General features: G+C 27.7%; 1 protein-coding gene across 1 annotated transcript; it reads right to left on the bottom strand.

Moving 5' to 3' along the window:
* Nucleotides 1-1,855: 1,855 nt before the first annotated feature.
* On the bottom strand, nt 1,856-15,624 carry LOC129966648 (grpE protein homolog 1, mitochondrial-like). The gene is made up of 3 exons (XM_056081147.1): nt 15,467-15,624; nt 6,559-6,739; nt 1,856-2,382 (listed from the first exon to the last, which is right to left on the bottom strand). Exons 1-3 carry the CDS (start codon nt 15,592-15,594, stop codon nt 1,951-1,953), a joined length of 741 nt encoding a protein of 246 aa, XP_055937122.1. The 5' UTR covers nt 15,595-15,624; the 3' UTR covers nt 1,856-1,950.
* Nucleotides 15,625-16,762: the final 1,138 nt, after the last annotated feature.

A 16,762-nucleotide genomic window follows, 5' to 3' on the forward strand; every position in this document is an offset into this window, starting at 1 on the left:
TGCAGCAATATTTTGGAATAATTCATTATAATTATTATTTAGTACGTACAGCAGTATACCTTGTGCGTTAGTTACATCCCTTTTATTCGAAATCAAATCCTTTAGCAAGCAAATTCCTTGGATTAGATTTACATTTATAAAGTTCCTGGAACATTTTTTCTAATTCCTGCTTTTTTTTTTAAATCTATTTTCTATCTGTACAATAGTAGTATCAATGCTAAAAATAACAACTATCCTCTACCAGGTTTTCTATAACTTCATCTTCTGCTATTTCGAAATATAATATTTTTTCTTTTTCAAATTTGTTTTTCAGGAAAATGTTCTGAAATATTGAAATTGCAAGCTATCTCTTTTGCTTCCTCTAAAACTGTGTTAAATTTTGGATTTCATTTTTAATTTTATTGACCAAATTCAATTAATCAAGAACAATTGTTTTTGCTTGAAATAGTTTATTGATAGTGTTAATTTTAGACAATATTAGAAACCATACTATTAAACATAAGATAAATGGCAATTCTTGTATTGAATACTAGACTTTCTGCTTCAGAACCACTGTAGTATTGTTATTAGCATCAATAAGTTCTTCTAAGGCATTACAAGTTTGTTCAAACTGTGCATAAACCGCTTTAACCAAATCTGTTTTTGCTCCCCAACGAGTGTCGTATAATGTTTTAAGAGTAATATTTAAATGTTTTTTGTAAAATTTCCCATTTTTGTAGATTTAGAAAATAAGCAATATAAACGTTGCAATATCAAAAAAGAATTACAGTATATTCTGCTGGAAGCAGCATCACAAATTTATAAATTAAAAGAATGTGATGGGCAAGGCACAAAAATTGCATGAAGATTTAGAGCAATTATTCTAGATTGTACATCTTTGTATTTCCCTTTCATGTTGCTACTGCTACCATTGCAGTATGCAATGTCTCGACAATTCATTCTTATACAATATCTAAATCAAGGTCACTTAATATTTTCAATGGAATTTTTGCCTGTCTTTCTTCAGTTACTTAAACTTTTCTCATCAAAATTTACATACCTAATAATGACTGAAGTTTGTTCTTTTTAGGGAATATCAGGAGTATTTGAATACTATAGTAAATAACTGCTTTCACATCATTTTAATTCTTAATCGTGTTGGCCCCTGGCACGTAGCATCCATTGCACCCTTCAGATGGCCAACCCTATGTTTAAATTAGTATTTTAACAATTTGCTATAGAAAAAACAACCAATTCTAATTTTTTAAATTAAGTTTTATGGCAACATCTACTGAGCACAGATAAAATGTAATCCTGGGTAGTAAAAATATTAATTCAAACAACTGATTATATTAAGGGATAAAAAAATTCTATCATACAAAGAGATTCCTAATATTTGGAACATTCTGGGCTTACATTACCCTTTATCCTGTACTTCATCAAATACAGGTAACAAGAAATCTTTTGGTATTCTGGCAAATAGTATACCATTTTGCTGAAAATGTTTGAAGTAGAAATGAGCATAAAATTGAAAAATGAAAACAAAGCATAAAATTTCAATGTCATATTCAACGTAGCTTAGCTCTTTGGATTTAACTAGAACATCTCGCTTAAAAAATATAAGCCCATCTTTTTTCTAATTTTAAATTAAATATTATTTAAATTAATTATTCAATTTATGCTCAGAATGAATTTTTAAAATATTCCATGGATAAAAGTAATTAGTTTTTTGTATAAATTTTTTTAAAGATTTCAAAACAATTTATTAAGTTGGAAATGATCCCATCAACAACGATTTCCTACTTTAATATTTTTCCTTTCAACCTTGTATTCAGTTCCCTTTTATCAAATAAAAATAGATAACAAAACAGCACAATGCACTATTATTCACTTTAATTTAAAATTTAGATGCATTATATACAAAGAAGTAAGGTGTTTTTCTTCTCTATCAAAAAATATAACAATAGAATACTAAGATGCAGCTTTAACAACTCCCACCATTGCAGGGCGAACGACTCGATCATGCAATCGATAACCCACTTTGGTCACAGTTCCTACTGTTCCAGGTTCTTTAGATGCATCCACCTGCTCAAACAGGGCCTCATGAAGGTTAGGGTTGAACTTCTCACCAATTGGATTGATCTTTGTAACACCATGTCGTTTAAATACACTAAGTAATTGAGCTTCAGTCATCTGCAAGCCTTGGAAAAGGCCCTTTAGATGAGGGTTGTCTGATTCCAGAGCTTCTTTAGGTATGGATTCAGTAGCTTTTCCTAATACATCAGCCACTTCAACAAGGTCTTTCACAAATCCTTGAATCCCATACTGCTTAGCATCGTTTATTTCACGCCGCATTCTATTCCTGATGTTTTCATTATCAGCAAGAGCTCTCATATACTTGTCCTATTAGAAAGAACATACTTAAATAGCAATCATAATAAAATCAAATATGCAAACCCCAGAACTTTAAACATTATTTTACTTTTACACACTAGCATTTAAATGAAAACTGTAGACTACTATTTAAATCATTGATGATTAACTCCTGAAATATTAAAATGAAGAATGTCTGAACATTTTTTCAAAAGGGGAAAAAAGTCAGTTACTTATTTTTTATAACTGAAGATTTGAAAAGAAAATTATTGCAAGAATGGAGGATTATACTGTATAGTGAATTGATAATAATTCGAATATACAACATCGACTGCAATCAACCAGAATGTCTTGTATTTTGGAAAGGATGTTCCCTGCCTTTTCATGAACCAGTTTAGAAGAATTTATACTCAAGTATCTGCTGCAGTAAAATTGAAAGAACACCCAAAATTCTATACCAAATTATATATTTTTTAAAAAAATCCACTCGGCCAGCTGAAAGGCAAAGACAGATTAATTTTCATTTAAATTATTATTTTCAAATTCCTTTCAATCCTTACACGAACACTAACGGGTATAGTCTTCTTGAAGCGTTCTTGCATATCCTCCAATTAATTTCTCCCCTTCCCCCATGCGCTCTTCCTGCATAAAATTGTGGACCTTGGATAAGGCTATGAATATATCGCATGGCTTTCATTATCACCAGATCTGGTGATAGCTATTAAATATAGATTTTTGACAAGAATCTAGCATTTTTACATAATCTATTTTGATCTATGTAATAATAATATACATAATCTATGTTTGGGAGGCATTTTGCAGACCGATTCACACCAAAATTTGGCATGAAAGTACAATCATATTGACAAGGCAAAATAATAAATTTCACTGATTTAAGACATAGTGCTTATGAATTATTGCATTTACATGCATGAGAAAAAAAAGGTCTGTCAAACTGTTGACCAAAATATGGACAACTTTTCGACTAATTTGGTTCAAAATTTGATACAAGTCTCCATTTCAGATACTAAACTTGTCTACCATATATAATTTACACTACAAAACTGTGTGTTCCATCAGTTGAACAGACAAACTGGCTCTGAATAAATTTTGCTCAACATTTGACAGAAATCTACAAATCTAATGATCTGATCTGTAAATGAAATTTCCCTTGTCTACTCCAAAGTATTGTTGAATTATCTTTGTTACAGACAGATGGCCATAATGCCAAACATATATTTTTCGGACTCAAAGACATCCAAAACAAAGAGTTTCTTCAAAATCCTGAGTTCAATTTTTTTGATGATTACAATAACTTTTGTATATGTCATATATGATAAAGTAAAAATATAAAATTGCTATTGAAGCAATCATTGGTAATGCTTATAATGCCTACGAACAATTCAGTATTTATTGCAAAATAAATAATATCAATATACAAATAGTATAAAAATCTAGGCTCATAACAATATTATATCATTGAAAAATTTCCAAGGTTTCAAGAAAGTGCCAAAAGTTTGTATTAGTTAGAAAGAACTCAAAGTTTATCTATGCATTTTAAAACCTATTTGAAGAATTTAATGATCGTTTGCAAATATTCTTCTAGAAATAATTGCAAACAATAAAATTTTATAATAAAAGGCTTGAATTTTTTTTTTTTTTTTTTTAAGGTTCAAACAAAAAGTTTGAAGTTTCATTTATATTGGAGGGGAAAAAAAACTGCCTTTCCCAACTAATATTAGAATTAAGATCTTATTTTAACGTTATAATACTCCAATAATTATTAATTATAGTAAAAAGAGTTTTTTTTAGATATTAATGACATTTTATAAAAGTGTTTCTAAACTTAAAGCTCATAAGGTTAATTTTAGGGACATCGATTCTGAACAAGATTTCTAACTATGAGAAAACTTAAGAATAGCACCCTCTGGATTTCTATAAAAATTTTCAACAGTCAAATTTTATCTTTAAAAATAAAATGAATACATGAATCAAACAATAATCAAGGTAAAATAAAACATGTTACAACTTGTTCCATCACAGTTTTTTTTTTTTTATCTTTGTTAATAAAAAATATTGCCATTAGAAAATAAAAGTTTTTTTTTTTTTGTAATTTAATACAAAGCAAAATAAATAAGTAAATATATTGTTGTTAAAGAAACATATGTTCCACCTGTTTCAGTTCGGCACTAACTGTACTAATATAATAGGAAATAGAATAATCATATCTAATAAAAATTCCAAGGTTTTTTTTTTTAATAAGTGTAAAGTACATGTTATAACTAGTCCTCAATTAAAATATTTTCATTACATATCTACAGTGACTTCATTACGTTACAGTTAGTAGTATTTAATATATATATATATATATATATATATATATATATATATATATATATATATATATATATATATATATATATATATATAGGATAAATCTACAAGTTTTAATACTTAAATTAGCTTATTATAATTTATAACTTATTAGAAATTTTGCTATCAAACATTATTATTCAATTTTCTCATTAGTACTTTTTGTAACACATTAAATTTTGTTTATTCAATTTAAGCAAATCTCTAATATTTTTCTATAAGGTGATCAAATTCTAATATTCTTTTCTTAATACTTAATGAAAAATTCCAAAAAGACTTAAAATCAATGGGTTCAAAACAAAGGGTGCATGGTAAAACAGTTTGACAGCTCTAATAATAAAAAAATTTTTAAAAAATGCTTTATTCACACAAGAGTATGAATACACAGGCAACAAAACTCAAGTGAAGCATATAACATAAAGAGCACTTGCAGAAAACAAAATGCAAGCAGTAAAACAATAATAAACAGCAAAAAGCACTCAGAAGGAGAATTTGCTGAACTCAAAAAACTAACTCCAGCTCAGACTTTCGACCATTTATAGCTTCCGAAGAAAGGCAGAAGGTTCCATAAAGATCATTATAAATAATAATTTAATGGACATATTGTAAAAATTCCTGGAGATTGCAGAACTTTCCATTTTGTCACGAAAGTAACCAAGTTTGTTGCCAGCCCCAAGAGTCAATGATCCTACATCTGCTTAACATATAATAGATCTCCCAAACTGTCTTTCTTACAATGGAACCAGCTAAGCTTGGAAGTAACATTACCAATTTGTAACAATATCATTGACAACATCTTTGGCCCTCTGTTATCAAGAATATGTAATATTTTATATGAACAAATATTGTTAATATTCTCAATCTTTAGTGATGTTCACTGCTTTATTGTTAGTTTTGCAAGCATTCACCCATTCAAAATAATCACTTCTAAAAGTTGATTGTGAATTAAAAGCACATTTTCTTGGCATATATCAAAAAAGTTCTTTTTAAACAAAATTCACTTTCATTAGAAATACTTAATTTATAAGGAAAAACATTGAAATATAATAACAGATGGTCTATAAAGTAATAACCATGTACAAAAAGCAACTACAAGCTAAAGTCATTTAAAATGAGACATACACAATTTCTGAGAATACATGAAATTACACTTGAAAGGACCCACCCCCACCCAGCAATGTAAAATGAGACAAAAGGAGTGTCAAGACAATGAAAAGTAAATATTTTTTCTCAATATTTTTATTTCATTTTGAATCTTTTGCACTGACCTTTAGAAGCACTTTCAGCTGAGATGAAAGATCAAACAGAAAAGGATTTTTTAATTTTTGCTGGGGGGGGGGGGAGGGAAGTACCTGGGTAGAATATAAGCATTTTAAGATTTTTATGTATAAATTATTAAAAATAAACAGTTTTTAAGAACTTTCAACGACAACACATCCTGTTCATATTAAATAATGTAAAAGGTTTTTCAAAGCCACCAAACAAGTGATTATCTTTTAAGGATACAAAATTATTCCCAAGAAAGAAATTGAAATAATAATAAATAAGAATATAATTAAAATTCATGAGTAACAAAAAGTATCCATTTGAACCGATTAATTGTGCAACCTACACAATAGGCATCAGAGAAGTTTTTCCCCCTTCTCTTCTTTTCATTTACTTGCACTTAAATATTCCCTTCTTTTACTTACTGTTAATAATTTTACTTTCAAGCAAAAAGATTCTATTTTTTTAAATCTACTTATCTACTACTATTATAGTAAATCTTTAAATTGTAAGTAAGTCTAGAAAATGAAATTTTAGGAGACAGAAATGGACAACAATAAAGCTTACATTTAAAACTTTGATATCCTCTGCCAATTTTTCCTTTTCTTGAAGAAGTTCTTTTTCTTTAGGTGAAATTTCATCTTTCATATTCTGGTTACTTTGCTCACCTTCACTGTTAGCTGCTTTTTCTGCAGATTGATCACTGGCAGCAGCAGATGTTGAAGAAAACCTATTACTGCATTGTTTCCTATAGAAAAAACACTAAACTAAAGCTTTCCCGAATAAAAATTCTTTGAAGGAAGTACTTTCTAATTTCTTTTTTTATGCAAAAATGCTTATTAATAATAAAATTTTAATAAAATATTATGAAATTATATTATTACTTTTTTAGCAAATAATTCATACAGAAAAATTAGAATACATTTAAGAAATCAACTTCAGAAAGATCTTCTTGACAACTTTTACTTTTCACAGAATATGGTTACATTAATAACTTAAGAATTAATTATTATTATCATTATTATTTTAATTTGCACGTATGTCAAGCAAACTCATGTTACGCCTTTAAGCAGTTAATATGACCAGTTTAGATAAACTTGAAAAATATATAAATTTATGTCTCTTTACCTTTCATTCCTTTAAAAAGCTCAATATTAATCTACATTATCAGTAATATTTTTACAGGTATTCTCCCCACCCAATGCTCTCCTTTCCTGATCAGTTCAGAAAACTAGGTTACTTTATTTAAAAATAGATTAGGTAAGCATTAAAAAGAGAAACACTTCCTAACAGTAAATGTGTGCACAAAGCTCCCATCGTTATTAAACGGGGGAAAAAATTCAAGACTTTAGAAAATTAAAAATTGACATATTTTAGATATAAAAAATGCAAATGACATTTTAAAATAAAACATTGTCCCTATGAATGCTCTGCTTCAAAATGCTTATGAGAGAACTCTAAGGACAACACCATTAAAGTGTTGTAATTATGATCATCCTGCAGTTAAGAAATCAAGACTTACAGTTCAAAGTGGGTTTTGAGATCACAATGCTTCTTGCTGTTGCTACTTCTGATGAATTATAAACATTAACCTTTCACTACTAATCCAGTTGAAAAAGTCCTATATTAATGGGCTGTTTTGGGAACAGTTTCTTTTTGAAAAAAGTGTTAAGGATGTAAAGCAAAGATGCGATTACCAAAGATGCCCCTGTTTTACGTTCTGAATTCTTCATTTGAAAAGGAAATCGAACACAAAAGGGCCTATTAGTACAGATCTTATGCAAGTGAGTTGGTTTGGATTAGTAACGATAGAATTACTGATACACATCAGGAAAATACAGTCAATGGTCAATGTATACTATTTTGCCACATCTTGATGAATTTTGATAACATACAGACTAAAAATATCTCCATTTATAAACAATGCTCAAAATAATTTTAGCATTTAATCATCCTACGAGTAAAAAAATTAATGAAAGTTGAAACCATCCATTGAAATAAATAAAATCTTTCAAATCCAGTTTTTCTGCAAAATTGCAAAAGTCTGATAAAATATTTTTGGCTAAAAAAAGTTCCATGAAAGTTGAAGCAAAATATCTAATTTCAAACTCCTTGTTTTACTTCCTATTCTAAAACCAAATCTGTTTTTTTTTTTAAACTTAAATTTGTCTATGGAAGAAATTTTTAACACTGTAGCCATTTTAGAGCAATTCTCTAAACATTTCAAAAACCATTTCAGTTCTGTTTCTAAGCATTCTGAAGACACAATGAATGATTTAATAGTATCTACGTGTTTTGGTCTGAAAAAATTCCTAGGTGATAACCCTGCTCACTCTTGGTTTATGAGTGATAGAATTCTCATAACATCCATTTTCTGTCGGTGGAATTTTCGAAGCAATGATCTTCTTTCCACTATAAAAAATAATAACTTGATATATATTTTGTCTCTTTTTCAAAGGCCAAAAGATATACCAAGCACTTTCCCAGGACCTTTGATAAAGCAAAATAAAACTCAAGAGTTTCAAAAACTGTGAAAAAACTTTTGTATCTTCTGATAGTAAATATAACAAATATCTATCACATCATTCAATTGGCAATTATTAATTCAAATTTTTGACTAAAAAAATAAATGTTTTTAAAGTGATAAAGCATTCTAAGATAATGCAGAGTAATGCATATAGTATTATGAAAGATCAATAACAATCTTTGGTTACAAACTTTAAAATGATTAAAAATTCACGACAGTCACAAAGCTATCTTTATTCAGATTAATTGACTATACTACACAGATTTAAAGACTTTTCAATAAAAAATGTAAGAAGTAGAGCACAGGAAACAATCATACTTAGGGTGCAAATGCATAAAAATTTCCAATTCATACTTTTTTTAATTATTTCATTTCACAAAGCACAGTTTAAGAAAATTAAACTAAATCAAAAATAAATAAAATTACATGTACTATTTAGTTATGTAATAAACTTATACCAAAATAAAAAAGAAAAAGAAATTAAAAATATATTCAGTTAACAGTACATACTTATGATTTTAAGAAGCAATGTTATAACTGTCATTGTGTTAAATATTATCGCTTATATGGCTAAAAACAATTTTAAAGGTATTTTTATATTAAAGATAGCACACTACATTGCTTAAAAAAGAATATGCAAATTTATTTCCAGTATCTACAGGGGTGTTTGTGGGACCCCAAAAAATCCCCTGAAACTTTTACGGACTTACTACCGACATTTTGGAGTTTCGAGAAGGGGGGGGGGGAGAAATGAAAAATTACGATTATGAAGTATTGAATGACCTAATTATAAAAGTTCAATGAATTACTTTTTTTGCAAAATTAAGACCTTTGAACCCAGGTCACGTGATCGCACATCTGGTCGAACGAAGTCTGTCCCTTTTTTTTCTGCCGCGCCTACTTGCCGAAAAGAATCCAGAAGAGAATGTCCGAGAATCGGGGGAATGAGTCATAACTCGCAATAAGGAAAGAACAAAAAAGAAGTTTTTTCCCCCTTTTCACGCATTATCACTGCCTTTGGAGAAAGAAAGGAAAAGTTTTCCCCACACACACTGACCTTGCGTTTTCTGCTTTCAAAGCAAACAAAATTACCCAGATCAAAATAAATAATTCATTATTATTCCTACTTCCTTTTGAACGACGATCCCCGGAATTTCCGGGTATCGAAGTTCAAAATCCCCGGAATTCCGGGGTTTCCCCGGAGCACAAACACCCCTGATCTATCATTGTTACCAAATCTTTATGATAACATACATCATATAAAACAGAAAATCTAAGGAATCAGTGATTTAATTATATCTCATAAAGTCCTTGTTGCACCTTTTAAAGATTTGAATCAATAATTTAAAAAACATGAAAATTAATAATTTTAGAATTAAATTTTTTAAATTTTTCTTCAGTTTAAATATATATTTAGTAGCCACAAGCCAAATTCAGACACTACAGGGAAAAAAAACTTTCTAAATATTTTAAATAAAGTGATTTAGAAAAACATGAAAAGTTTTTTAACAGTGAATTTATTGTATAGCTAAAAACAAAACCAAATATTGTCAATTCATAAATTATAATTAACAATTTAGACATTAAATTAAAATTTGTGGAAGAGAGTCCATATGCCAAAATTAGACATCTCACATTTCAGCTGCAAATAATCGCAACTTTGGGTGAAAATTACTGCCAACTTTATAGTTAACATTATAGTTATTCAGAGGAATTTCCCAATTTGTGTTATTTTCATTTGTTACGGAAGTAAATATAAATTTAATTAAAATGTCAAGGCAAAGGGAACCAACGAGCATTGCAATAAGAAAATTGGCTATTAAGCATGAATCAAATGGAAAGTCTGTGCGAGAAATATCAGAGATTGTTGACAGAAGTCATTCAATGGTTTATGACAACATAAAACACTTTAAAACGAATATTAAGTGGAAAATAAGCCTAAGATAGCCGGCATTTTTTCACTGAAACAGATGAACAATATTTAATAAAAAAAGTAAAATCAAAAATGCTCCTCAGTATGCCAAAGCTAGCTATTATTATTGAAAATGAATTGCAGAAAACAGCCAGCCCATCATCAGTAAGAAATTTGCTCAATAAAGCAGATCTCAATGGAAGAAAGTCAGACTAAAGCTTTTCATAAGTAAGTGTAATCAGACCATAAGACTTAAAATCACAAAAAAGTATGAAAACAAAGATTTTTCTTATTGAGAAAACATGTTATTTACTGATGAGAATAAATATGGTATTTTTGGATCTGATGGTAAGCCTTATGTTTGGAGAAAATCAAATTAGGAGTTGAGCACAAAAAATTTGAAAGCAATTATAAAGCATGATGGGGGATCAGTAAAAGGCTGGGGCTCATTTTTCCATTGCTGGCCCAGGGAACCTGAATTTTATTTATAGCTTACTGGATCAGAAGGTATACCTCGACATTTTAAAGAAAAATGGTCTTTCTACACAATATGTGTAGAAACTTTCTCTAGGTAAAAACTGGCAATTTTATCAGAATAATGATTTTAAACATAAAGTTTATCGAGTGTGTTCCTATATAATTGTCCGCGTGTAATGGACACTCCACCCAAAAGCCCCAATATAAATCACATAAAAAATTTATGCGAACACCTTAAAAAAGAACCCGGAACACACTGTTTCCGGTAAAGATGAATTAAAAAGAGGTAATGTTTGTAAAAAATTGATGCAATCTATGCTTAAAATGATCATTAAAAAAAAGGGGGGTATATAAAAAATATTTATTTGAAATATTAAGTAGTTTTCAAAATCTTCTCATTTGTCCAAGTTTGGATTGTACATTATTTTTTGCTTTTTTTAACCATAATTTATGGGTGAAATGAATTAATTTATAATTTTTATAATTTGTTTTTATAATTCCAATAAATATATTAAAAATTCAATTAACTGCACTTCAGCCCTAGCATTCGTTAGTAAAAAAGTTGTAATTAAGATTTGGTAGCTTTTATCTTCAATTTGATTAATAAAAAAAACTCATTACTAAAAAAAATTGCAAGTTTAAAAACATCAACTTATAGTGAATTGTAATTTAATTCAAAAGAAAGGGGGAATATTTACTATTACACGATGTTTTCTTTATTAATGCAATGAAAAGTAAAAGGTTTTGTATAAATTTAGAATTTTAAGGTTCTAAATTTTCCACACATTTTGGACTCTTTTACAAGACAAAAAATATTACAATAATGAATAATTAGTTCTATCTTATGCAATTTAATTTATTAAAGAAATTAACAAATCAAGGAATTCAACAGAGGATACTAACATTATAAGAAATATAATGGTTAAAAGTACAAAAGTATACAAATAGAAATCAATGGAGAATATTCAAGAGAAGCCAAAATAAACTACTCTCACCTACTATGATATTGAAAATCAACGGCACTAATTTAGCATAAACAATTTAAAATGCATGGAAATTCTATGACTATCACAATTATTTATTTATATTTTTGTTTTAAAAATAAATGAATCCTATAAAGAAGTTTAATAAGGATGTATAATTTTTGCAACCATTAAACATATGAGATCAGTATTACAAGTTTTATAAAAAATGTTATATAGATATTTCTTGGCTAGAAAATTTAAACTTTTAATAATTAATAATAAATAATTAAACTTTTTTTTCCGAGTATTTGTGACCAGTGAAACAATTTACTCTTTAGTATACTTACACTATTCTTCTTATTTTATACTTCATAACAGACAGAGGAAGAAAAGTCAAGTATGGATTTGGATTCCTCTCATTTTACCAATTGATAAGGGAGATTCTCCCATTTACCAATTGAGTTGTTTATTTGACTCACTGTACTTTTGAGTACTTCATTTTGCAACTATTGATAAAATTTGAAACTTTGTGTGTTCAGTATAAAAGTCATCTGTCAATTTTTTAATTTGCCTAGTTGCTGTTTGAATGAAATACTTACATTTTATTTAAGTATTTGTTTGATTTCACCATTTGAAAGGAATGATTACAAAAATTACTTATTGCACCATAACATTTTTAATACTATTCAGAAATGATATCAATCCATACATACTACAGACTTACTATCATATTTTTGAAACTGTTTTCTTTCTATTCTCAACCAAAAATGAATTATAGAGGTTTTAAATATAAAACTGTACCATATTGTATCTTTGATCATTGTGATGTCTTATTCCCTTAAAATCAGAGGTACACTTCTTATTTATAGGAAACTAAAGATACTTTAACCCAAGATTTTCTCAAATTGTGAGAATGGGCAACAGTATGTGCTATCTGTAATTAACTTTTTGTCATATGGCCTATTATTAGAATTTCTCATTCTAATCTGAAAAACCATTATAATTGTAAGGTTAATATGCTCTAAAAACACAAAGTAAAAATTTCCCTTTTTATTCCTTTGTGAATTGAAATCTACTTTTGAAGGACGACAAAATATTTTTGAGCTTTATCCATACTTCAATAAATAATTGATAATTAAAATTGTGCAAATTTTAAATTATTTAATTTTTAGATTATTTACAAGAAAGTTAAGTAAGATATCTGGCATGAACTAAAGAAAATTTCTAATTACTTATACATGTAGGTACATTTCCATATTTATTGCTATTACTTTGTCAATTAGTTCTAAATTTTTCGTTGCCAATAAAAATGACCAGCGGGATTGGTCTACCCGAGACATTCTAGTATATTCTATTACAAAGATGTTATTCTTTATTCCTTCCCCCTACAATACATATTTAGGACCTTACTACATACATATGTGATATTAGGACCTTACTACATACATATTTAGGTAAGATCATAAATGTCATGAATACAGCGATTTCTATTTTCAAAATAATACATATCACCATTTTCTGCTTCTAATATATTAATGAAAACTGAGAATACATTTTGGTTCTTTTTTTTCTTTTTTTTTTTTTTTTTTTTTTTTGTCCAACTGAAACCAAAATTTGACATAAAACTATAATTTTAGTAACAAGATCACATAACAAATTAAATTATACTAAGCCTTCTTGATTTTTAGTTATCGATTTATATGCATGTTAACATAAAGACCAACGGGTGGTCAAGCTGTTTGCAAGATTTTCTATAAAATTTAGTATAAATCTACATTTTAGATATTAAAATCAAGTATCAAATTTTGTTAATTTAATTATTTATGTTTTGTAATTTTTATTTAGGTTATTACATTCACTCAAATAAACAGATAAACTTCCTGAGAAAAGATTTGATTCCAAATTTCATAGAAATCTATATATACTTAAACAGAAAGACCATATACCAAATTTCATACGTTTAACTAAAACTTTTTTTTAATTTCTGTGTTTACAGACGGATATAATTCCTAAGGTATGTTTTGCTGAATCAAGAAAATTTGAAAAATAATTTGTCAAAATTCTCAAATTTGAATTTTTTTGAAAATTACTATATTTTCTATTAGTGCACCAGAAAATAAAAAGATAGAGTTATCATGAATTACCAATAAAAATGCAAAGTATGCTATGAGTACACTGATAGGTTTTAGGAAAGAAAAAAAAAATCTTAAAATAGAATTTATATTTCCTCAATCTAAAGAATTGATTAAAATTTTCCTTGTTCATTGAATAGTAGAATAATGAGCATATCTTATAATGAGGAATCAATTATATAATTATCTTGTGTGATCAAAAGTTTTTATTTAATATATGTTCGTTTTCATAATAAATCTAATGGTATAGTACCTCTGCCCAGTCAGAAGCACAATTCTATATTATACCACTTAAATTTAAAAAAAAATTTAAAATTTAAAATTGGACATTTTGGTATTTTAAAATGGAAAACTAAACTGAGTTATAATCCAAGATTTACAATAGAATAAGAAATTGATAAATAAAGCCAATAAACAAATTAATATCATAAATTGGTCAAAGATACAATATTCCACTTTATGAAAATTTGACAAATACCTGTAAAAAAAATGTAGAACAAATTTTTTAATCATTGTCAACCAAATCATGCCAAGCATTTGATAATTCACCAAATATCAACTAAACAGTACAGTTAGGTTATCACTTACCACTTTTCACAAATTATCAACATATAAAAAATTACCTACTATTAGGCCCTTCCATCATTTCCTTTAGATAGGCCAAGATCATGTACGTATAAACAGATGGATCAATAAACAGCAAATTATGACCAAAACCTAATGTTCATAATTCTAATAAAAAAATGTATTAAATTTTGTTGATTAAACTAATTGTAGTTTACATTTATTATGTTTATATATATATACAAACATAATGAAATATATAAAATCTATAAACTAGAGCTGACCTAATTCACAAAATGAATTACTGATTGCTTTTGTATATTACTGTATATTATTTTTAAGTTTTAGGGAACGTAAAATTGAAAATCTGTCAACTTATTTTTCTAGAGAAAAGTATTGTAAAATAAGCATTTCACTTTCCAGAAATGAGAACACAAGAATTGTGTTCTACTTAAGTGATTGAAACCAAAATAAAAAATATATATCAATTAAAAACGCATTATTTCTTTAAAAAATTTTCGAGAAATTATTCGGAATTTCTGGCAAGGAACCTGCCTCTCATTCTTGGTTTCTCTTTCAAGCAATTATATAAACAAATATAACAAAATAATGTATATGATAAATATAACAAAAAAAAGCATCTACTTTAATTTTTTGAATATTTTAATTAATTGAATATTTTACATTCAATTAAATCTCAATCTCCGTAACACCACATATATTGGCAGATATAATATTAAAAAAAAAATTGAAGAGTATTACTATCTATGTCCCGAATATAATAAAACATTAAATTTATTCCTTACCACTGAAATAATAATTAAAAGTTTTTTTAAAATAAAAAGATAAGAAGTAATTTTGTATTAATTAACATATAAACAAAAATAATTCTACTTACTGAACGCACGTAAATGAACGGTGTAGGTGAGGAATTTCGGAATTTAATACACTAATTTTCCTATATGGAAGAAAATGCAAAGTTTTTTGAAAAATATTCAATGCTTTACAACTTACAGACACAGCCATGCTGTTATGATGCAATGAATGAAAAGAATCCACAGATACAGTTTCGGTTAATTCTAGACTTGCCGGCTGTCCAATGCCAAGTTTCGCTTTTTTGTTATTATGTAGCGTGGCGTAATACTTTTTCCTATTTCCATCTGCAATCTGGATTAATTTTTTAAATGTTATCTGTTACTTACTTTTAATTCTTCTTTATTTGTAAGAAATTAAATTAAAATTAAGGTTTAACCATCACCAATGATAGATAGATCCATTTAACTCAGTACTGAACATTAGAGCGATGACTAATTTTCCTGATATGATTTATGAAGTTTCAGTTATTTAATTTTTGATGGAATTGAAACTAATAAATGAAAGCAACGAAACGAATAGCAAGTTTAGAAATATTCCCTATTTATAAAACATACAAAAAAAATCTTAAAAATGACATGGTATTCATTATACAATTTTAGAGATGCCCTTGTTTATTTATTTATTTAATACTGCATTTCATAACCATGGTGCGTTGTTGTGTTGATATCCAACTCGAGAGTTCGGGAGACACCGGTATCAATATGAAAATTATCTTGCTATCTGAAATTATCTGCTCTATGAAAACTATCTGTTCCGGTATATCTATAAACATCGGAACTAAGAATAATAAATTTTCTGAAATTTTCAGTGCACTATTCTAACACTGCAGATAGATTTATAGATTTCATCAACAGAACAGCTTTTAAGAAACAGTAGTTTCATTTTTTATTGCTCTATTTTACGAAAAATTCGCCTTTATATTTATATATAAGTGCATAGCTTTAGATATGGAACCCCAAAATTTTGACTGAACATTTTAAACATTTCCGATAAAGTATGTATCAAGAGGCGCTGAAGTGAGATGAATGCCAATCAGTGCTGTTGAGACTGACAGACAAGGGACCTTCACATTAAAATGAAACTTTTGTACATTTTATGCTCTTTTTTGAAACCAAATATGATGAGAAAAGAAAAAAAATAATAATATCATATCCGCCTCAAATAGTACAAAATTCTCATTAACATTGTTGCGGTATCCCCATGCTATTGTATAACACTGAAAAACATCTTCGAAATAACGTAAAATATTTTGCTCTAGTAACATGGGCACCATTCACACTTTTCCGTCATTGATGATGACGGAGAGAACTGAAAAGTC

The sequence above is a fragment of the Argiope bruennichi genome, chromosome 4 (genome assembly GCF_947563725.1).
Source record: "Argiope bruennichi chromosome 4, qqArgBrue1.1, whole genome shotgun sequence".
Classification (NCBI taxonomy): domain Eukaryota; kingdom Metazoa; phylum Arthropoda; class Arachnida; order Araneae; family Araneidae; genus Argiope; species Argiope bruennichi.

Coding starts and splice junctions, on each gene's coding strand:
- LOC129966648 (XM_056081147.1), bottom strand. CDS start 15,594: ATGGCTGTGTCTGTAAGTTGTAAAGCATTGAATATTTTTCAAAAAACT. Junction 6,740..15,466: donor CGTTCATTTACGTGCGTTCA/GTAAGTAGAATT, acceptor TTTTTTCTATAG/GAAACAATGCAGTAATAGGT. Junction 2,383..6,558: donor AGGATATCAAAGTTTTAAAT/GTAAGCTTTATT, acceptor TCTTTCTAATAG/GACAAGTATATGAGAGCTCT.